General features: G+C 60.3%; 1 protein-coding gene across 3 annotated transcripts in view; it reads left to right on the top strand.

Moving 5' to 3' along the window:
* The window catches only part of BSN (bassoon presynaptic cytomatrix protein), a 153,762-nt gene extending 132,031 nt beyond the window's left edge, over positions 1 to 21,731 (top strand). Inside the window, exons 5-12 of one of the 3 annotated variants that reach the window (XM_064518613.1) lie at positions 1,332 to 8,123; positions 12,182 to 14,366; positions 14,732 to 15,492; positions 16,078 to 16,174; positions 16,574 to 16,714; positions 17,595 to 17,649; positions 17,845 to 17,942; positions 19,061 to 21,731. In XM_064518613.1, the coding sequence (XP_064374683.1) occupies positions 1,332 to 8,123; positions 12,182 to 14,366; positions 14,732 to 15,492; positions 16,078 to 16,174; positions 16,574 to 16,714; positions 17,595 to 17,635 (10,017 nt within the window). In that variant the 3' untranslated portion in view covers positions 17,636 to 17,649; positions 17,845 to 17,942; positions 19,061 to 21,731. Of the gene's footprint in view, positions 1 to 1,331; positions 8,124 to 12,181; positions 14,367 to 14,731; positions 15,493 to 16,077; positions 16,175 to 16,570; positions 16,715 to 17,594; positions 17,650 to 17,819; positions 17,943 to 19,060 lie in introns of all 3 variants that reach the window. The other 2 variants (XM_064518611.1, XM_064518612.1) reach the window with 2 other exon arrangements.
* Positions 21,732 to 21,982: the final 251 nt, after the last annotated feature.

The following is a 21,982-nucleotide window of genomic DNA, read 5'->3' as shown; positions in this document are numbered from 1 at the left end:
AATTCCCCATAACTCAGCAGGGGTGGTTTTCCACATTCCCAAAGAGCAGAGCCCAGGGAAAGATGCCTCCAGTAGCCTTCAAACCTTCTGTTTACCCACAAGGTGACTATTTCCATGGCACCCCCTCCCTGAGAAGCACAGGGAGCAGCTTTTGGAGTTGACGGGCCTTGGGCAAAGCAGATGGCCTCCTTAGAGCGGGGAAGGCAGCCAGCACATGCAGCATGGGAGGCGGAGGCACACAGCGCAGATCGCTTTGCCTGGGTTTGCCAGAAATGTTGGCTCTGATACTGTGCCACGTCTCACCAAGCAGATTTGTGTGGCAGCTAATTGAGGCCTTAGAGGCAACAGCAGGAATGGGGCTCTGAGCTTCTCTTTGTGAGCATTTAACATCTAAAATAAAACATTAAAAGGGAATACTACAAATACGAGATATCCTGTGAGTGCCCTGTGGGACAGCAGAGAGTTAGAGCCGGGAGGAGCTGGTGAGGGCAGAAGACTTCAGGCTCACTTCACCTGCCTATGACTTTGCAGATTTTCCCAAGTTTACGGCAATGTAATGCTATTTGAGACCCAGTGAGGAGTCATCTTCCCCCAGCCCCCATCAACTCCAGGCACTCGGGAAAGAGTCAAATGACACCTCTGGCAGGCAGCAGGTTGTTGTTCCAGGAGCGGCGGGCTGCAAGCACCGTCACCTCGGCCTCTGCCGGAAGAGCACGCTGCCACGGGGCCACGCAGCCGGGTACAGTGCGTCGTGGGGCGGCAGAGCCCGTGCGTTCCCCAGGGCTCTCCTCGCACTGCCCCGTGAGAGGGCTTAGGGTCTCCCAAGGCCTGGACTCTGAGCACCCTTCCTTTGCTTCACTGGGAGTGGTGTGGGGCCACACTCCAGCGGGTGCCTCTGGGTGATGGGCCAGGTGCTTGCAGTTCGCTCTGCCGGCCTGGGGACTTGGGGCTTCCTCCTGCTTTGCGTGGCAGCAAATCCCTTGCGGTGACTCCAAAATCAGCCCAAGCCACCTGGAAGCTGAGCGAAATAGTGGCTGGGCTTAGGCCCCTTGGGGATGTTGCGGTAACAGCTGGACTGAGGCCCCTGGGGGATGTTGGGGTAATAGCATTTCCCCAGCACGTAGGGTCCAGCCTTACTGAGGGGAAGCAGGGGAGGGTTGGCAGTGGTCTGCAGTCTGTGGCAGGGATGTTGGCCACTTCGAGCAACATCTTCCTTCTGCGTCTGGAAGACCATAGAGGCACGCGTGGGCACTCGCCGTCTCCTCGGTTGAAAATGTCCCGAAGCAGGTGCAGTTTGGCAGGTCTAACGCTTTGGTTTCTCTTGCCCGCAGGAAGCAAGCAAGCCTTATCCCCCCGACGTGTCTCGCAGCCCCCAGAGCTTGAGCGACACTGGCTACTCGTCCGACGGCATCTCCAGCTCCCAGAGTGAGATCACGGGCCTGGTGCAGCAGGAGGAGGAGAAGCTGAACGGCACCGGCCTGGCGGAGCAGAGCCCTCCCAGCCCCTCCGAGCTCACCAAGCTGGAGAGCAGCATGCGGCCCCTCCTGGAGGCCAGGGGCACCTCCCAGGAGCCCGGTGACCGTGGGAAGGGGTACCCTGAGCTACGGGAAGAGCAGCGGCAGCGGCAGAGGCCACGGTACCTCTCCATCACCCCTGAAGCCTTTGATTCTGACGAGGAACTGGAAGACATCCTGGAAGAGGATGAAGACTCCTTGGAGTGGGAGAACCAGCGGGACCAGCGGGAGAGCATGGAGTCATCAGACGAGTTTGGCAGCAAGCTGCGCCATGACTATGTGGAGGACAGCAGCGAAGGAGGCTTCTCCCCAGTGCCAGGCAGGCCCAAAGGCAGGGAGGCAGAGGTGACAGATGAGGAGTTCATGAGAAGGCAGATCCTGGAGATGAGCGCAGAGGAAGACAATCTTGAAGAGGAAGAGGAGGACTACAATCACGTTCAATACAGCATCACCAAAACTGGGCAGAAGCCTGACATGGAGAAGAGCAAAGAGTCTCCCTCAGCCAAGCGGCGCATGTCACACAGCTCCAGCAGCTTGTACAAGGAGGAGAGGAAAGAGCTGGATGCAGCAGAGGGTGACGACATGAGCACGGCCCAAGGGGGACTGAGGCGTTTCAAGACTATCGAGCTAAACAGCACAAACAGCTATGGCAGAGATATGGAGATCAGCCAGGACGCAGACACCAGCCTGGACAGGGAGCCTGAGCTGGAGATGGAGAGTCTGACAGGCTCCCCAGAGGAGCGGTCCAGGGGCGAGTATTCCACCTCTACCCTGCCAGCCACAACGCCCAGCTACACTTCAGGCACCTCTCCCACATCCATCTCCTCCCTGGAGGAGGACAGTGACAGCAGCCCCAGTCGCAGGCAGAGGCTGGAGGAGGTGAAGCAGCAGAGGAAGGCTCGCCATCGCTCACATGGCCCTTTGCTGCCCACCATTGAGGACTCATCTGAGGAGGAGGAGCTGCGGGAAGAAGAGGAGCTCTTGCGGGAACAGGAGAAGATGCGGGAGGTGGAGCAGCAGCGCATCCGCAGCACCGCACGCAAAACCAAGCGTGACAAGGAGGAGCTGAGGGCTCAGCGGAGGAGAGAGCGCTCCAAAACTCCCCCCAGCAACCTCTCTCCCATTGAGGATGCCTCCCCCACGGAGGAGCTGCGACAGGCAGCAGAGATGGAGGAGCTGCACCGGTCCTCCTGCTCCGAGTACTCGCCCTCGATCGACTCAGAGGCCGAGAGCTTCGATGTCATGGCCTCCAAGCTGTACAAGTCTGGCAGTGAGTACAACCTGCCAACCTTCATGTCGCTGTACTCCCCGACAGAAAAGACAGAGAGCAGCTCCAGCCAGCCTGCCAGCAAGCCCCTCAAAAGTGCCGAAGAGGCCTACGAGGAGATGATGAGGAAGGCAGAAATGATGCAGAAGCAGCAAGTCCAGCAGTCCCAGCAGGGTGTTTCTTACAGCGGTGCGTACCAGCAGGTAGGCTTTCGCGGCACGGAGGGCCAGACCAGTTTTGAGTACCAGTACATAGATGAGTACAGGTACGACGGCAGTGCCATGCACCCCTCACAGCCTGACTATCAGAGTGGTCTCTCAAAGCCAGGAGCGGTGTACGAGGAAATCCTGCAGACATCGCAGAACATTTCCAGGATGCACCGGTCTTCCTCATTTGACTTGGCTCTAGAACAGGAAGAAAAAAAGAAAGGGCAAGAAGAAGCATATCAGGAGAAACACTTTCTGAACGCCGAGAGCGCATATGCTGACCTGATGAAGCAGAACGGTGGTCCTCTTACCCCTGGGACGAGCCCCACTCAGCTCTCAGCTCCTGTCTCCTTTTCAGCCTCTGAAGGCAGCACAGGCAAGGTCATTCCTGACGTCCGGGTCACCCAGCATTTTGCAAAAGAGGGACAGGATCTTGCCAAGCTGCACAGCACCACAGCAGCACCCAGCCCAGTTTCCAAGGCTGTCACAGCGCCTTACACCTACAGCAAAGGTGCCAGCACAGTAACAACAGTGGTTGCCAGCGCAGCAAGTGCGCCACGAATCTACAGCTCCCCAGCTCCGAGTGGCACAGAGACAACATCCGTATCGGCCAGAAGTTATGGTCCGACAAAGAGCTCTGTAAGTTACAGCTCTCAAACAGAGGACATCTGCCGAAGCAAGAGTGCTGTCGAAATCAGCGTGCAAACGGCCAGAGAGAAGCTGCAAGCCGTGAGTGACAGCAAGCCCATGCCACACAAGATGTACCCTTTCTTCAAAAGCTCAAGCCCCCCACTCTCTCCTACTTCTCCTACTCAGAGTCCCACTCACACTGTCCCAAGAGCAGCGATGCCTTCTGGCCCAGGGCCAGGAACAAAGTCGACTGCAGAATTTTCCACCCAAACGCAAAGTCCCCTTGTCTCCTATGACATCCCCACTACCACTGGCGTCTCGGCATCTTCCCCCATGGTAGCTCAAGGAACGCAGACGCCACACCACGCGAGCTCTCCTCGCCTCGCTCGGCAGCAGTCCTCACAAGATGCTGCTCCGTTCATGCTGATCACGCTAGCCGCCAATGCATCTAGCCAAACGAAGCCGGTGAGCATCAGCTCCACTTCCCCCGCCACATCTCCCACCAGGCTGAGCCGGCAGCAGACGATGCACAGCTACAGCCAGACATTTGAGCAGGAGCTGCAAGGTGCTTACATCAAGGCGCAGCCTGTGAAAGACCAAGCCTCAGCTGTCCAGAAAGTGCCCACCGCTTCGGCCGCAGACAGCACTGCAGGGCTGTATGCCTGGGGAGCGCTCCCTGCAGAAAACATCTCCTTGTGCAGGATCTCCTCTATCCCTGGGACATCTCGGGTAGAGCCAGGTCCCAAGGCACCAAGCACTAATGCTGTAGACTTACGGACTGCTATGAAGTCAGCCCCCATCATCATAACGGACCAAGGCATGGATCTCACTTCCTTGGCTACAGAGACTAGGAAGTATTGCCTCACTTTGGACCAAATCCCAAGCAGACAGTCCACGGCCATCCAGCCCTTAATCATTAACCTCAATGCCCAAGAGCAGCCCCACGCCGTCATAGCAGCGGCCAGCACTGCCAGCGTCGCCATCGCGTCTCCAATGCTCATCTCGCAGCCAAAGCAGCCTGTGGTCTACGGAGACCCTTTCCAGAACAGGATGGACTTTGGGCAAGGGGCCGGGAGCCCAGTGTGCTTGGCGCAAGTGAAGCAAGTGGAGCAGGGCGTGCAGACGGCTGCCTTCAGAGGGAGCGGGGCCACTGTTCCCACACCTGCCGGGAAACCCGAAGCTGCTGCTCCTCAGCAGGCAAAGTTTGCAAGGTACAATTTGCCCAGCCAAATGGCACCTCTGGTGAAGAAGGACATGCTCATCACGCAGACCAGTAATGCGCAGAATGTGCTTAATATCAGCAGCATCTCCCAGTCGTTTCCTCAGGACCAGAGCTCGGAGCTGTACCGCACGGTACCAGTGGAGCTGAAAACCCAGAGCCCTCTCATGGCCCTGGGAGGCAAGAAATCCCAAGTGATGATGGTGCAGATGGAAGATGTAGCAGCCGGCCCAGTAACCAAAGTGGTCAAGGAAGAGCCTCCTGCCAACGTGCTGGACCTCACAGGCATGAAATCAGAGAGCCAGGTGGCCTGCTGTGATGTGGTCTACAAGTTCCCCTTTGGCAGCAGCTGCACTGGAGCTTTCAACCCCTCTTCCAAGATGCCAGAGAAGAAGGCTGGGGATGCGGTGCCTAGCAGGAAACCCAGTGGCCCCTACTATGGGAGCAAAGAGCCAGACCTGTCAGAGGCATTCCCATACCGAGAGCAGCCGGCTCCAGCTCCTGCACCTGCACTGTATGAGGAGCAGAAGTTTTACCCCACTGGCATGTTTGGGAGGCTCTATTCATCCATGTCAGACACAAACCTGTCTGAAATTGGGATGAACTACTACCCTACAAAAGGGGATCAGCCCTTCCACTCCCCTGCTGGTGAAGCCGCTGTGGATTTGACCACGATGAAGCATTCCTACAGCATCAGCTTCACCGAAGGGGGATACCTGGGCCACAGGTTGCAGTACGGCTCGTTCTCCGACCTCCGCCAGCCCTCAGATTTGCTGAGCCACCCACTCCCGATGAGACGGTACAGCTCAGTGTCTAACATCTACTCCGACTACCGGTACTCCCCCAGAGGGGACCTGGCAAATTTCCAGGAGTCCAGCCTGGCCCACTACAGTGCCACGACAGCTCGTGAGATCAGCCGCATGTGCGCAGCGCTCAATTCGATGGACCAGTACGGGGGCAGGCATGCGAACGGCCCTGAGCTCCTCCAGTACGGCCCTAACGCTCTCAGTGCCGGACCAGGAGGAGGAGGTATCTCAGCCCAGCAGGGTGTTGCGCCCGTGAAACCAAACGTGATGTACAACCCCAATTTCCCTGAGACACGCCAGGCCTTTGGCAACCTCGCACAGTACAATATTCCCAATGTCCGCTTGGGAGCCGTACGGCAGATATTCCCTTCCACTGCAACTGTGCGGGCCGCAGATGGCATGATTTATTCAACCATAAACACTCCAATAGCGTCAACACTGCCCATTACCACACAGCCGGCCTCGGTGCTCCGGCCCATGCTTCGTGGGCTGTACAGACCCTACGCCCCGGGCAGCATCACGGCAGTGCCTCTGGCCAGCCTGGCCAGAGTGCCAGTAGTCGCTCCCCGCATGCCACTAGCAACCCAAAGCTTCTACCGCTACCCAGCTCCCGGCCGCTTCCCATCCATCCCTGCGTCGTCGGTGATGGAGACACCCGTGTACCTGGGGAAGCCCGTCACCACTGTCGCAGCCAGCACAGCCGCAGGTGCCGCGAGCGCTGGGCCTGCTGCCAAAGCTCCCGTTGCCCCGGCGGCAGGGCCGCAGAGAGCGGAGCCACCCAGGGCTGCCCCCTGCGACGAGGGGCCCGTGGCGGCCCCCAAGGAGAGCGGCCAGCCGGCACCGCCGGCACCCGCCGCCCCGAAGCAGCTGGCAGAGGGGGTTCAGCCTGGCGGGCCGGGTCGGGAGGAGAGGGAGCGTGAGGAGGAGCGCCAGCGGAAGCAGCAGGAGCATGTGCTGCAGCTGGAGAGGGAGCGCGTGGAGCTGGAGAAACTGAGGCAGCTGCGGCTGCAGGAGGAGCTGGAGCGGGAGCGCGTGGAGCTGCAGCGGCACCGGGAGAAGGAGCAGCTCCTGGTGCACCGGGAGCTGCAGGAGCTGCAGTCCATCAAGCACCAAGTGCTGCAGCAGCAGCAGGAGGAGCGCCACGCGCAGCTGGCCCTGCAGCGCGAGCAGCTGGCCCAGCAGCGCCTGCAGCTGGAGCAGATCCAGCAGCTGCAGCACCAGCTGCAGCAACAGCTGGAGGAGCAGAAGAGGCAGAAAAGCGCCTTCCCCGCGGCTGGCGAGCCCACCAGCAGGGCACCCCCAGGGCCCGAAGCACCTACCGAGCTGCAGAGGAGCCTGGCGCAGAACGGGCAGTTCTGGCCCCCGCCAAGCCAGGCCTTCATGGGTGCCCCGGGCGCAGGGCAGGAGTGCCCCGCTGGCCCTCGCTACCCCGGCCTCCAGCGACCGCTCACCAGCTCCGCCTCGGACATGTCCCTGCAGGCTGAAGAGCCCTGGGAGCCCAGCCGGGGCATGAAGAAGAGAAACTCGATGCCGCGGCTGCGGGATGCCTATGACAAGGAGGTCGTGGTGAAGAAGATCACAGACAGCAGCGTGCAGACGGACGAGGAGGACGGCGAGGAGCGCTACCTTCTCTCACGGCGCCGGCGGCCCCGGCGCAGCACCGACTGCAGCGTGCAGACGGACGAGGAGGACAGCGGGGAGTGGGAGCAGCCGGTGCGCCGGCGGCGCTCCCGACCCTCGCGGCACACCGACGCCGGCACTGACAGCAAGCAGGATGGCACCTCCCGTGGCACGGCCAGCATCGGCATCCAGACCATCAGTGACTGCTCCGTGCAGACAGAGCCCGACCAGCTCCATAGGGTCTCCCCTTCCATCCATATCACCACTCACGACCCCCGCGTGGAGATCGTGAAGTACATCTCTGCTCCAGAGAAGACGCAGCGGGGCGAGAGCCTCGCTTGCCAGACGGATCCGGAGGCCCAGCCTCAGCCCGGCATCGTGGTCCCCCAGCTGACAGTGCCGACTACCATCACACCCTACTCCACCAACATCCAGATGGTGAGCACAGGGCCCCTGGACCCCCATGCTGTCCGGCAGCAGGCCCTAGGCAAATTTGAGAAGAAGAAGCCGGATCCCCTGGAAATTGGGTACCAGTCGCATTTGCCCACCGATTCCCTCTCTCAGCTGGTGACCCGGCAGCCCCCCAGGTCTCCACAGGTCCTCTACTCGCCTGTGTCTCCCCTCTCCCCGCACCGCCTCCTCGAGTCCTCCTTCGCTACCAGCGAAAGGCTGAACAAGGCTCACGTCCCGCCACAGAAGCACTTCACCTCTGACTCTGCCCAGCGCCAGCAGACTCTGCCACGTCCCATCAAAACCATGCAGCGATCCTTGTCTGACCCCAAGCCCATCAGCCCGACATCTGATGAATCCGGGAAGGACAGGTTCTCCCTGTACCAGCATCCACTGCTCCCAGGCAGCCAGGTAAGCGAGCTTGGGAACTTGCTCAGGTGCTTGTGAGTTATTAGCACCATCAACCCCAATATTGGCTCTGCTGATAGTGCTTTCTGCCCCCGCCCCGTGCCACTGGGCTGCGTGGGAAGAGCTTTAGCTGAGGGAAAGTGAGCAAGAGGGTCCTGACACCAGAGATTGCACTGGTGTGCCTTCTACCCCAGCATTTGTCTTGGCAGGGTTTTCTGCACAGCTGGGGCAGCACCGGATTCAGCGCCTGGGGCCTCTGCCATAAACTGGTGCTCCTTGGCCTCAGGTCTCCTGCAGCCAGGAGAGCTTGGAGCTGCAGTGGGGTGCCAAGGGCAGGGGTGCTGATCCTGAGCTCTCCTAGTAGTTCCCATGTTGCAGGGGAGCAGTTTGGGAAGGCATAGCCCATGTCCTGCCATCTGGGGACTGTGAAGGAGCTACGTGGGCAGCACCTATAGGAGAAGGGCATGTGGATCCGGATCTTCCCACCAGCACCTCAATGCCTGGGAGAGGGAGAGCCGATCAGCAGTTCCTCCACATCACTTTTGGGTTTAACGCCACAAATTGGCCAGCAAAGGAGGACTGCAGAGAGGTGATTGGAGACAGGCTGGCTTTGGAGACTTCGCTCTGCCAGCCGGAGACTTGCCAGAGGCACTGAAATCCCTGGCAAACAGAAGAAAGGGACAATCTTGATCCATCTTTCAGTCACCAAGGCGTTTGCTGGTGTCAGCCAAAATCCCCTTCTCCCGGGGGTGATGGAGGGGCTGGGTTGTTGCTCCTACCAGTGGCTCGGCTCGGTCACCTGGGGGTCTGTGGTTACCTGAGCCTGCCAAGCTTGCTGCTCCCCACCACCGTCCTGGTCTGTCATGGGCCTGACCCGAGGAGAAAGGCTGGCTTTGCAGGCAGCGAGCAAAGGAGCACCTTTTCCTTGCAGTTTGGAGCGGCTGAGCGTGAGGAAGGCAGGCGATACTTGCCTGTCAGCCGCTGTTAGAGCGCTGAGTGATGCAGCCCTGACTGCCCTGACAGGTCCCTGGCCCCCGCCCATGCTGGCTCCATCTCCTCCGTCCTGTCTGCTCACGTTTGTCTCCCGCTCAGCGCTGGTCCCACGCACAGGCGCAGCACTCCCGCACGGGGATCTGGCCCCTGCCGTGGGCGAAGGCCTGCCTCTGGGCTTCTCAGTGCCTGCGACGAAGGATGGTGGAGCCGTCAGAAAAGGCTTCCATGAAGCTAAAATGAAATAAAACTGATAAGACCAGAGCCCTGCTCAGCCTCAGACTGAGCCCCCACCCCAGCCCATCATGGGCAGGACCCCACTGAGGTCCAGCTGTATCATGTCATGTGTGTGCCAGCGTGTCGCGGGTGAGCATGGAGAGGCTTGAGCCAAGAGGCAGAAGAGGTTTGCATTTCTCACCAAAGCAGCCGTCGGTCCTGGGCACTGCTTCAGATGTACCTGTGTCTGCATTCAGATGTTGCTCTCTCCATGTTAAGGTCTTGCTTTGCCGGGTTTGGCTGTGCTTCTGTGCTATGTCCCCCCCCATTTGCAGGCTGGACTTGAGCTGAATCTTTTTGCCAATCTTCAACACAGAGAGCAGATAGTCTCCAGTGCTGTGGGCTGTCGTTTCCTGGCTGTCATGCCCCGGTCCTGTGCACGGAAACACCCCTCTGTGCATCAGGAGACTGCCCCGAGACAGGCAAGGAGTCATCTGCACATCCTCATGCAGGTGCTGTGTGTGGCCTGACCTCTCAACACAGCCTCGTCCCACGACAGAATAACCTTTCTGTTGGAGAATGTCCCCAGGAGGCCCCAGAGGACATTTCAGTTTCATTAGTGCTCCAGCAATTAATATTTTAAAAGGCTGGCTGCCTGCAGCAGCTAGTGACAGCCTCCGTGCACGTATATGTGCCCTGAAATCTTTCTGCTGGTGGCTGAGCAGCTGGGAGGAACGCAGCTTGTCGCGCTGCTGGGAGGCAGAAGGATGCTCCTCCAGGCCTGTGCAAGCGCACAAGGAGGCCCTGTAGCTCCACCAGTTGGTACAAACCCTTGAGCTCGCTGCCTATCCGTGAACAGAAAGGAGCTGACGACAGCTTCGCAGGACCCAGGGCTTTTACCTGGCCTCTGCCCCAGCCAGGTTCCCTCTTCCTAGCCCAAAGAGCAAAACTGATGCAAAGCTTCACCTTTCCACCGGTGCTGTGTTAGCCCAGCCAGGCACTTCTACCTTGTCACCCCTCTCAGGTACAAGGGCCCTTATGAGGTGCCCATGCTTTGGCAGGTATTTTAGGGCAGAGAAAGCATCAGGATTGCCTGGATGGGACCCGCTGTCCGTCTGCAAGCCTAGCACAACTCAGAGATCCCCATGCTGCCCACAGCTCCATCCCCAGTGGGCATCCCGCCATTTCTGCCTGATGGCATCAGCAGCGTTCTCCTGCTCTCCTCCGTCTGCCCTCCGCAGCGCTGGAAGGGCTCGAAGCCTTTGGGACACTGCCATCTTGGGAAAGCCCCACACCTGATGGCTTTGTCCTCTGGCTTCTCTGCCTGCTCCCTCCTGGGACCCACAGCGTGTGTGCAGTGGCAGTGACTCTCACTCCTTCCCCCTTTTTGCCCTCACGCACCAAGGCAGAGGGTATTTTAGACTGCAGACTGCTGAGCCAAGAGTAGCAGAGTAATTCTCAGAAGGCCTCTGCATGGGGAGGAGTAGCCCCATTTTACAGGTAGAGAAACTGAGGCACGAGCTGGTGAAGTCCCTCCTCACCTCTGCACCAGATGTGCCCAGCAGCTGGGGAAACGAGCAAGCTGAGAGCGCGCTGAAAGCCAGGCCGCGTAAGGGCCGGGTGCTGAGCGTCTCCAAACAGCCGTTTGCAGAGGAGCAGGCGGCACGGAGTCCTTGGGCACCCCTTCCCTTGCAGCCTGTCCCCAGGAGCCTCGCGGGCCCGGCAGAGTGGGCCCAGCGTGGCAGAGCTCCAGCAGGCACCTGACTGTTGCCTGGCCTCTTTTTTGCAGAGAATTTGGCTGCGATTTGGGAGAAAACCGCCCTGAGCAGAGTGCAATTGGGAAACGGGCGCTTCGGAGGGTTTCTAGCTTGGCCTGGTCTCAGCGGATTTCTGCAAGGCCAGCAGCAGCCCCGAGGCCACTCCCCTGCCAAATTTCAAAGCCCTGCTGCAAACTACATGAGGACTGGAAGTGTTTTTCCAGCAGTTAATGGTGTTTCTTTGCTGGCACACATGAGGCCAGCCTGACACTTGGCTCGCTGCCACTCATGGTAATTATTCATAGAAAGTGCCCTTTCTGTTACTTCCATCCTATTTATTACGGTTTTATATAAATGTGGCTTTCTCAGTGCATGCGGGAACATGTGCAAAAGAATCTAAATTTCTGCAAAAACAGTGCACAGAAGGGACACCCCAGCAATGCTGGCAAAACCCTGATTCCTGGCCATGCCCTGTGGAAAAGGTGACCTGCTGGGAGCCCACATTACCCAGCTGGAAAGAGTACCCTGGACAGACGGCATTTTAGGGATGGCTCCGCTAGTCTGAGTTGGTCCAGCCCCGCCAGCCTCTGGGTGCTGCTCCACGGGGCAGTTTGACAGCATCCCACGCTCCTGCGTTGGTTCAGGGGTGCTCTGTCTCCCCCGGGGCTTGTAGCCTGGGCAAGGGGTGGCTCGGGGCTGGGGTGATGCCTGCCAGCACAAGGTGATGCTGGGCTGTGAGCGGAGCTCCTTGGCACACAGAAGAGCCCCCAGAAAGTCCCTGACAGGATACATCCACACGCAGGGAGCCTCTGCTGGGGACAGCCACTGAGGAGGAACCACTCTCCAGCCGTCGTAGGTGTCCTGCTGGGCCTCCCTGCTCTCCGGACTGGCAGGCGCGGACGTGCCATGGGTTGCTCCTGGAGCGAGGGTCCTCCTAGGCTTGGGTGCGAGGATCCGATCCCCCTTGGTGAAATCCGTGCTGGGGTGAAAGGCAGTCCGAAGAGCAGGGGGTGCTGCCTGGCCCTCCCCAGCAGTGCACACACCTTGGAGGAGCTCTGCCAGCACCTGTGATTAACGCGTCTTTGCTTTGCTTCCTAGATGGCCTCTTTGCAGTCGAGCCCGCTGACGCGCAAGGTGAAGCGCACGCTGCCCAGCCCGCCGCCCGAGGAGGCTCACCTGCCCCTGGCCAGCCAGGCTCATCCCCAGATGTACCTGTCAAGCCTGGCGCCAAAAGGCCTGGCCGGCCCTGCTGTGCAGGTCACCAAGGCCAGCCTGCTCAAGGACATTGACCGCGACCTGAAGCTGGTGGAGCACGAGTCCACGAAGCTGCGCAAGAAGCAGGCCGAGCTGGACGAGGAGGAGAAGGAGATTGATGCCAAGCTGAAATACTTGGAGCTGGGAATTACGCAGCGGAAGGAATCCCTGCTGAAGGACAGGAGTGTGAGGGACTACCCCTACCTGAGGTGCCTGGGGGAGAACAGGGACTACATGTCTGACAGTGAGCTCAACAACTTGCGCCTCTCCGGCTATGACGGCGGGAGCCTGCTGACACGGCCGAGTGCCACGCCAGCAAACCAGTACGCTGACTTTGCTGGCGCACCGTACACCTCTGCGTCCTCCTACAGCCCCTACCAGTACCCGGCAGGGCCTCCCGCCCCACAAGGCCCCGCTGCCTTTCAGCAGGCACGACTGCAGCCTCCCCACTATCCCACGGTGAGCACCTCTCAGGATGGCTTCCAGGCTGCGCAGCTGCCTGCCTACGCCTCACCCAGCACCTTCCAGGCCCATGGCTTCACCCCCAACACCACCTACCAGGCGGACCTGGGCATCCAGAGCCAGCAAGGTTTCCGGCCACCCAATCACTACCAAACCCAGACCACCTACCCCAATGCCACAGCCGGGCCGTCAGCTCAAAACACGCTCTTCCAAACCCAGGCGGACGTGCACTCCCTGCACCAGAAGCCACGGCAAACCTCTCTTGCCGACTTGGAGCAAAAGATCCCCACCAATTACGAAATCATTGGTGGGCCCACAGCGGCCATCTCTTCTACGGCCCCTGAAGTCGCCTTCAGCACCACAACGGTGACCAGCAGCTATGACCAGTACAAGGCCCCGGAGGCCCGGCCAGCCGACAGAGCCAGTGTCACACAAAGCCCTTCAGCCAGCTACTCATCAGAGTCCCTCTACACGAACCTGGAGCAGAGCATTCCCCGTAACTATGTGATGATCGATGACATTAGTGAGCTAACCAAAGACAGCCCAGCAGGGGACAGCCAGAAAGGGGACCTGCAGGGCCAGAGTGCTAATGGCCGCCATGGCAAGGAGAAGAGTGAGCTAGTGGATCCTGAGAGCTCCAGCAGACCCTGCTGCTACTCCAAAGCAGAGGAGGAGTCCGAGGAGGACATGTACGACCACCACGGCACTGACCATAGAGGGAAGAACAGCTACCACAGGGGCACAGAGAGCAACGGCAGGATGCCAGGGAGCTCTGGGGGCTCATCCTACTACTACGGGGACAGTGACTATCGGCATTCCTCGCGGGCGGACAAGCACGGGTCTGGCATGGCAATGCCAAAGCATTCTTCCAAAAACCTGGCTCCCGCTGTGGTCTCCTCAAAACGCAGCAAGCACAGGAAGCAGGGCATGGAGCAGAAGATCTCCAAGTTCTCTCCCATTGAAGAAGCCAAAGACGTGGAGTCAGACCTGGCCTCCTACACAGTGACGACATCAGTCAGCAGCAGTAACGTGGCCTCCCGGGCAAAAAAGCTGCAGGAGGAAATCACCTATGGCCTCAAGAAGAATGTGTATGAGCAGCAGAAGTACTATGGCATGTCCAGCAGGGACTTGGTGGACGAGGAGGACCGAGTCTACTCTGGTGGAGGCAGGACCCGCTCATCTGGCTACGGGGTAGAAAAGTCATCCAGCCGTGACGTGAGCAGCCGGAGCAAGTCCTATGACAGGGAGAGCATGGAGCGGTCCCAGAAGGGCAGCTCCAAGCCTTCGTCCCTTAGCATGAGTCAGAGCCGCGGGAGGACTCCCGTTCGCACGCAGGCCTCGGAAGAGGAGAGCCCAATCAGCCCCTTGGGAAAGTCCATGGGGGTGTCGCGCTCCTCTGGCGGCCCTGGCCCACAGTCCGGGGGGGACCCCTGCTCCCAGTTCTGCTCCAGCCACTCGTTGCCTGATGTGCAAGAACACATCAAAGATGTGCCAAGGAATCACTCTTACAAGCACGAGGAAGGTTACGTCATGGACGATTCCCATTGTGTTGTGTCAGACAGCGAAGGTAACAGCTACCTATGGTGATCCACCCCAGAGCATGGTGACTCCCCGGGGCATGCTCGTATGGTCATAAGCAAAGACACTCTCACAGCCTCAGTTTGCTTGACATGTGCCTTCCTCCCTTTTCCAGTCTTTGTCCTGGGTGTTTTGTGTTAGCAGGTCCTGTCCAGTGCTTGCTCGATGCCCTGCCGTATCCATGTCCCGTCCTGTCTCTTGCTGGCGCGGGGTCTGGTCGTGCTGCGACGGGGTGTCCTGTATGTGTGTGATAAGCTGCTTGCCTTCTTTTATTTCATTGCATGGCTTCAGCCTGGGCTGCATTCACGCCTGTGGAGCGAGAGATTGACTGTGATTTGTTTTTGGTTTCTGAAGCCTATCATTTGGGTCAGGAGGAGACAGACTGGTTTGATAAGCCGAGGGAAGCGCGGTCAGAGAGGGTAAGGCACTACGGTGGCCACTCTTCCTCACAGAAGAGACCCCCAGTTAAACACACCTACCACGATTATGACGAGCCTCCGGACGAAGACCTGTGGCAGCACGACGATTACCCCCAGCCCCAGCACTCCTCCTCCCGAGAGCACCGGCACCACGGGGAGTACGGGCGGCATTCGTCCTCCTCCCGCCACACCAGCGAAGAGCAGCCCCGGCGGTCGGCCAAGCAGCACCCCCGGGAGCAAGGCCGCCACGAGTCCCGCGGCCACGCGCAGCCAGCCTCCCAGAAGAAGGCTCAGCAGCCCGAGCCCCGCGCGCCGGCAGCCTACGGCCCCGGCTCCTCCGAGTACCCCCAGCAAGCCCGCCCGGCCACTCACCACCACGGCGCCGAGACCCAGAAATCGCAAAAGCCCTCACAGCCGCATGGGCCGCCGTCCCAGGGGCAAAAAGCAGAGCCGCACCTGCAGCAGCCCCAAGCCCGGCAGCAGCAGGGAGCACAGCAGCCCCAAGCCCGGCAGCAGCCACCGGCAGCCCGACCGGCCGCCCAGCAGCCGGCAGGGCCGTCGCAGCCAGAGGCGAAGGGCAGGACGCAGGGCCCTCCTTCTTCCCGGCCACCACAGCAGCAGCCGAGCCCAGCCCAGGCTCCGGGGAAGGCCCCGGCCACACTCCATGCACAACCAGGCGGTCACCAAGCAACGCCGGTAAGCACGGGCTGTGCTGGGCTTGGCTGCCTCCCTTCTCCGGGGCTGCCCTTAGGACCATCCTAACTCACTGGCAGTGCAGGGCAGGGGATGGGGTTGGATGGGAGTGATGGAGCCTGCTCACGTTTTGTGCATCTGCGCCATGGCACGGCCAGGGCTGGTGTTTCCCAGCTCCATTCTTCAGCAAAGCCTGAAGAAGACACTGGGACAGGGAATGCAGTGAGGGGCGGCAGGGGAAAGGTTTGGGGTGGGAGCCATGGGGACTGCAAGGACAAGTTATATCCCACGCGTGTGCCCCAGCTTGCTGGAGCGCCCACAGCTGCCCTAGGCAGCTGGATGCACCCCAGGGAAGAGCTGGGCAGATATGGCCGTGCCCTGCCTTGCTTGGGGCCAGTTTCCCCAGAGTGTTTTAGGGAGGGGAGGTTTCCTCAGGGAGGAAGGCACAGGCATCATCACGGCGAGCACCATGCCGCCTGCCGCACCACCACCCTGGAGGATGCTGTGCTCCTCTCCCCACGGCCACATCCCCCTGTTCATCGGGAGGGAAAGGCCGAGAGACCCTGAAAGGCGTTTGCTGTGTTTCAGCTGAAAGCGGAGCAGATGGACACAGCCAAGCCCGCAGCGAAAGTGCCACAGCAGCAGGGGAGAGCGCCGGTGGCTCAGCCTCTGGGAGCAGCAGTAGGTCAGTCTACCCGGAGCGTGGGGGTCAGGCCACCCCAGCTGGGGCTGGAGCCTGATTGCAGGCTCTTGCCACCCGGGAGCAGAGCTGGGCCAAGCCGGGGTGCCCTGTCTCTCTGGGCTCCCCAGGGTCACCTGCCACAGCCCCCCTGAGGTGCCACCCTGGCACCAGCCATGTCCCCTGCTCAGTGCCACCCCATGAGCTGCCAAGCTCCCTGCTCAGGGGGCTTTGCATTGGAACTGGCCCCAACTGCTGCTCGCTGGCCCAGGGCAAACAGCCCGTCCCGGGCCCTGGCAGCCCCTTGGCGTGAGCATCCGCTCGCCAGGCTCACGTGGGCAGACAGCTCTCCTCAGCCACCCAGGCCCTTCCTCTGCTAACGGCGTGTGCGTTTGTCCCCAGCAGACAGCAAGGTCGGCCAGAAGGCAGCGGGGCCGCGTCCTCCTGCGGGCACGGCGGCTGGGCAGCCTGGGGCGGAAGGAGAGAGTGTTTTCTCCAAAATCCTGCCAGGAGGGGCAGCAGAACAAGCAGGCAAACTGACTGAAGGTAAGGGCTGCTCGCGGGGCTGGAGGCGGGGAGCTGCAGCGTGCCTCTCTCCCGCCGCGGGAGCAGCCTGCTCAGAGCCGAAGGGATGAGCTGCTCCCACGGTTTGGGGACGGGTGGGGGGTCAAAGGCATGCTGGAGTGTCCCCTGCCACCCAGCTGGGGACATGGCTTGACAAGGGGACTGTGGCCCAGGAGGACATGCCCCCGCAGGGCACGGCAGTGTCCCCCAGGGCTGTCCCTTGTGGTCCAGCCAGGCTCTCTCCGAGCCTGCTTTGGCCCTCTGGAAACTCCAGTCTCATCCGCACGTGGAGACAGGGCCACCGTGGGGGCACACAGGTGGCAAAGTCACGCCAGCTCCGAGTGGGATGCCGCAAAACTAATGTGACAATGAGAGGAATAATTAGCCTTGTGGTAACAAGCAGGACAGGAGCAGCAGGAGCTGTCAGGGAGGTTGGCCAGGTAATCCTGCGGGATGCAGGAGTGGGGCAGAGATGGGATACGGCTCCTTCCTGCGGCTCCCAGTCGATCCTGAATGCCTGCAGCAGAGGGAGACGCGCAGGCACAGGCTGCTGCCTGTAGCCTGGCGACTGCCGGAGCTACAGCACCTGCAGATCCTCCCCGGCCTGCCTGGCACACAGCTCTAGCAGGGACTGTCACCGTGCATCAGGTAGGAAGGGGACCTGCATGGCAGCCCCTGCGCCAGGGTCTGCTGGGGACCGGTGGGCTGTTGCTGGGACAGACATGGCCAGGACAGGCGGAGAGCCAGTGCCAATTTGGGAGGCGGTTGCCCAGGCGGTGGGGAGCCGGATGGCCGGGGAGAGGGAGCGGGACGTGGCAGCTCTGGCAGAAGCGCTCACACCTCTCGTGGCTTCTCTCTGCAGCGGTGTCGGCTTTCGGCAAGAAATTCACTTCGTTCTGGTGAGAGAACGGCACAAGGTGAGTTGCCTGTCCCGCAGCAGCCCCGCTGCCCCCTCCCAGCCCTCCTGCTCCGCTGCGGGACACCACGAGCGCTCCCGGCAGCGGGGCAGCAGGCGCCGGCGTCTCCTTGGGTGGTGGTGGTAGGGATGCCCCGATTATTTCTGCCTACCCCGGCTTTGCCCTAACAGATCCTCCTGCTGCCTCCCACCACAGGAGTTTGGGAAGCGAGTGGAGATCTAGTCATTGCAAGTGGAAAAACCTATGAAGAACCCAGTGAATTCAGCACGCAGCGCTGGACTCTGAGTATAACAGTGAGTGTCCCGGGGCAGAGCCAGGCCCGCTGGTTTCCCTCACACCCCGCCAGCCCCCCGAGGGCACCCGCAGCATCCCTCTCCCTGCGAGGTGCACGCTGAGCTCTGCCAGTGTCCCTTGGGCCCGGTCGCACTCCCGGCCTGCCATGCTGCCAGCTCTCTCCCACCCCGCTGTTGTTGGGATGGCAGGAGGATGCATTCACGGGAACCCCAAGAGCCCAGCTCATCTTGCGGTGGAGCGCGGGCCACCGGGAAGGGCCAGGGGGACCTGCCCTGCATGCCGGGGGGGGCAGGTGCATTTGGGGCAGCAGCCCAGCAAGTTCTTTGGGACAGCAGCTGATTCAGGGCAGCACGCGCAATGCCAGAAGGGGCCGAGGGTAGCAGGAAGGCTGGACAGGTTTGGAGCTGGGGGCGATGAGCAGGGAACTGGTGCTGCACGGCTCAGGAGATGGCAGTACCCTGGCGCTAGGTGCAGAAGGAGAGAGAGAAGGAAGGTGGCAGAAGCACCCCGCTGCTGAGCAGGACCAGCAAAGCCCTGGCAGCCCCGTGGGACACAGTGCAGCCCTTTCCCCTTCGCACTGGGGCGCTTGTCCTCGTGCCTGGCCGCCTGTTCTTGTCACAAAACGCCTGCACGTGTCGGCCCAGAGCCAGCGAGCGGGGGCCCTTGGCCCCATTTCCTCAGTCTCTGCAGCACTGTGTGGGCTGATCCTGCTCCGGACACTTCTGCAGACACCAGCTTTGCCGGGGTAGTTTGGGCGGCTCGAGCCGTTTCCTGGTGCTCACGAGTTCTGGTCTGGGAGCTTGTCCAGCCGCGTAGGTGGAGGCAGCTGCTCCTCCGGCAACGTCTCCTGGGCTGTTGCCACTAATTCGCTCCTGTTTGCTTTGTACAAGAGGCGGTGTGTTCCCTGCAAGCTTCTCAAGGAAGACAACGGGACATGTCGGGGGGGACAGTAACTTGGGGGCGGAGGGGATGGCAGGTACCACATGCACTTGCTGTCCTTCAGCATCGCTGCGGGGCAGCAGGGCACCAGGTCGCCCTTCTCGATGGGGGCATCATCACACAGGGCGCAAACGAAGCTCCAGCTAACGCCTCTCTCTCTCTCTCTGTCTCTCGCAAGCTTTTGAAAGCAGGGCAATCCCCTGGATGCTGGATCTCATGGAGCAAACAGTGGCTGAACCGGGGGCCTGGCAGACGACCCAGAGCACACGCCCTCCACGCCCGGCAAGCAGAGCCCGTGCAGCGGCTCCGGCGCAGCGTGGAGCGAGCCGTAGGAACGGTGGGGCAGAGGCGCTTGCCACCTCCGAGGCTGCCCACAAAGGGACGGGCCTGATCCAGACCGTCATGTCACGTAGGTGGGGCTCGACCCTGCCCCGGGCCCCCGTATGCCGAGGGGCTGAGTTGGAAACCGTGGCCCTTTCTCAAGATTATACGCAGAGTTGCTCCCTCTGAATCTGAACTGTAGCGTCTTCATAGGTTTTTCCCTCTCTGAGCCATGTGTGAGTTGAGGGCTGGGAGCTGCAGGCTCCGTTTCTCCTTCACATTCCAGTTTGTCCCACCGGTCCCTCGCGCGCACGGGGCCCTTCCCCGTGCCACCCCTGCACTGGAAACCGCTCCGACCCCGAGCTGGGGATTAGGAGAACTTCAGTTAGGACCTAACACTGTTTCATTACTGAAATAAGAGGCCATAGGACTCTGAAAGGCAGCACGTAAGCGGGCTGGCCTTTCCCAAAGCAAATGCCGGCCAGGCACGTGTCTCAGCACGCAAAGCCAACCTGAAGCCATTCTGAAGCATTCAAACGGCAGTGCTTTCCATCGTACCGGCACACAGTGCTCCATGCCGCCTGGGGATCCTTTTTCTTTAAAGAACAGCCTTAATCATCCCACTTTGATTTCTGTGTATACCTCATCCGCACCGGGAGGGGGCGCGGGGCTTCGTCGTTGGGGGGGTTCCTTTTCGGTTTTCTTTGGTTTCTTTGGGTTTCGTGTTTTGGGTTTTTTTGTTCTGTTTTGTTTTGTTTTTTAACTTTATACCAAATCCTCTTTCCTCTTTGCTTTGTACGATGAGTTAACACATGGGCTGTTGTCTGTAGAAGCAATAGAGTGCAGAAGGCTATAAAAGAGCACAATCCATGGAACAAGATCAGGAGAGCTTTGCCTCTGCCACTATCCTTCCTATTACTGTGCAATTCAAGTCCTTCTTAAGCCATTACGCGTGGGCATGCTCAGAACGATGGAGAAGCGACTCAGAGCAAAAGCTCGCTTACCCCACCAGGAGGAGGTTTCTCAGCCCGTGGCCTGGGAGCCCCGAAGGAAACCAAACGAGACAGCTCGTTTCACTGTAAAGAACTCAGCCAGTGTACAGACGCTCCGGTTCTCATTCGTGCGTGTCGTCAGCTTCCTGCCAGTCTCTCTCTCACGCTGAGCATGTTCCAACAGCAGTTCGTTGGTGTGACCCACCCCCCGCGGGTAGCAGCGACCGATTCTCATGTCTAATGTTCTATGCAATGAAATACACAACTTAAGAACAAGACCTGTTAATAGTTAATAAGTTCAATGTTATGTATAAGGGTTTAATTGCAAACGTGCTGCTGAGCAACTGGATAACTACTCTATCAACCACCTGTGCATATGAAGTTTAAGTTAGTGGCATGTTCGACCCACGGAGGGCCACTTTGCCAAAGGGTAGCCATATAGCCCGTGACTGTCTGTCCTGTCGTAGAGCATGGCTTGCTACTTCTCTGCACGGTTTCATCTACGTTTAAATGCTTGCCGTTCTTTGCCTGGAGTTTTCTTTTTCTTTTCCATCAGTTCATCACCTGTATTGAATGCTCTTAGCAGATTTATGCACTTGTTATTGAGGACCTGGTGGTCACAATATGAGATGCAACCAGCCCTGGCCCCGTGGCCGCTCGCTCCTGGCCCCGCGAGCGGCTGCCTTTCCGCAGCTCCGCGGCAGCCTCCTTGGAGTGGGCTCTGCCTAGGCCAACCCGCGGTGTGAGGCTGGAGGGGGAGGCCCAGCGGTTAGTGCAGGGGCTGCGGGATGGGGGTGACCTTGGGGTGAACACCCAGCTCTCCCCAAGGTGCCCCCCACCCGGGACAGGTCTCTTTTGGGGTCTGCCAGCCTGCCGCGAGGCTCTGCCGGCCGGGCAGCCGCCGTGGCCCTGCTCGCAGCCTCCCCAGCCCGCCTGGCGCCAGCTGCCCTGCCAATGACAAGTGCATAGCCCGAGGACGCTTCTCCCGGGCTCCGGGTCTGCCCCGCTCCCTACGGGGGGTCTCAGCCACAGCCTCTGCCGCTCCTAGCGCTGTAAATACTTGTATAGTGTGTAAATCGCACGTGGGACCGAGAACACCCCCCCGCCAGGGCCCATCTCACTGCCCAGCACATCCGCCAACTCGCCTCCGTGCGGGACGGGAGCAGGCGCCTGGGCCCCACCGCCGGCCTCGGCCCCCCCCCGGCGCAAAGCCTCCCGGCATCCCCCGAGTTGTGGCTGTCCGCTACCCATCGCCCCCCCGGCGCGCTGTGTCTGGGTGTTCGCTTGGGTCCGGGGGGGGACTGTATGTATAAAACACAAACCACCAAGCAAAGCTCAGCCCAAGAAGAAGTTTACAGTGGTAAGTGCAATGCCGGGTGCCCTCCCTCTGAACATTGTGACGGTGTGCGTGTCTGCTGTGCTCTGTGAGATCTGTAGTAATCCGTGTACCGCCGCTGTATCGTGACTCCGTACAAGAAGTTGCCCCTACCAGGTATTTCTGTGGGAACAGAATAAAAGGACTTGATATAAATCACAGACAGTCTGAGCTTCGTGCCTGCCTTGCAGCAAGCTCAGGGCATCGGAAAGGGGCTTCCCGGCTGCCCCGCAGCACCATGCGGAAGCGGGGCTGGAGTCACCGCGCTGGAGATGGGCAAGGGGTGGCCAGGCCGGGCTAGCGGGGGTAGCGGAGGAATGGGACCTACGGCAAGGAGTTACTGTGCCCCAGGGCAGCAGGGTGCTGGACCTCTGCCCTGGCACATCCGGCCGGTCTTGCAAAGCAGCCGGCG

This window comes from Dromaius novaehollandiae, chromosome 12 (genome assembly GCF_036370855.1).
Source record: "Dromaius novaehollandiae isolate bDroNov1 chromosome 12, bDroNov1.hap1, whole genome shotgun sequence".
NCBI classification, from domain to species: Eukaryota; Metazoa; Chordata; class Aves; order Casuariiformes; family Dromaiidae; genus Dromaius; species Dromaius novaehollandiae.
This window is presented reverse-complemented; position numbering and strand designations above follow the sequence as displayed.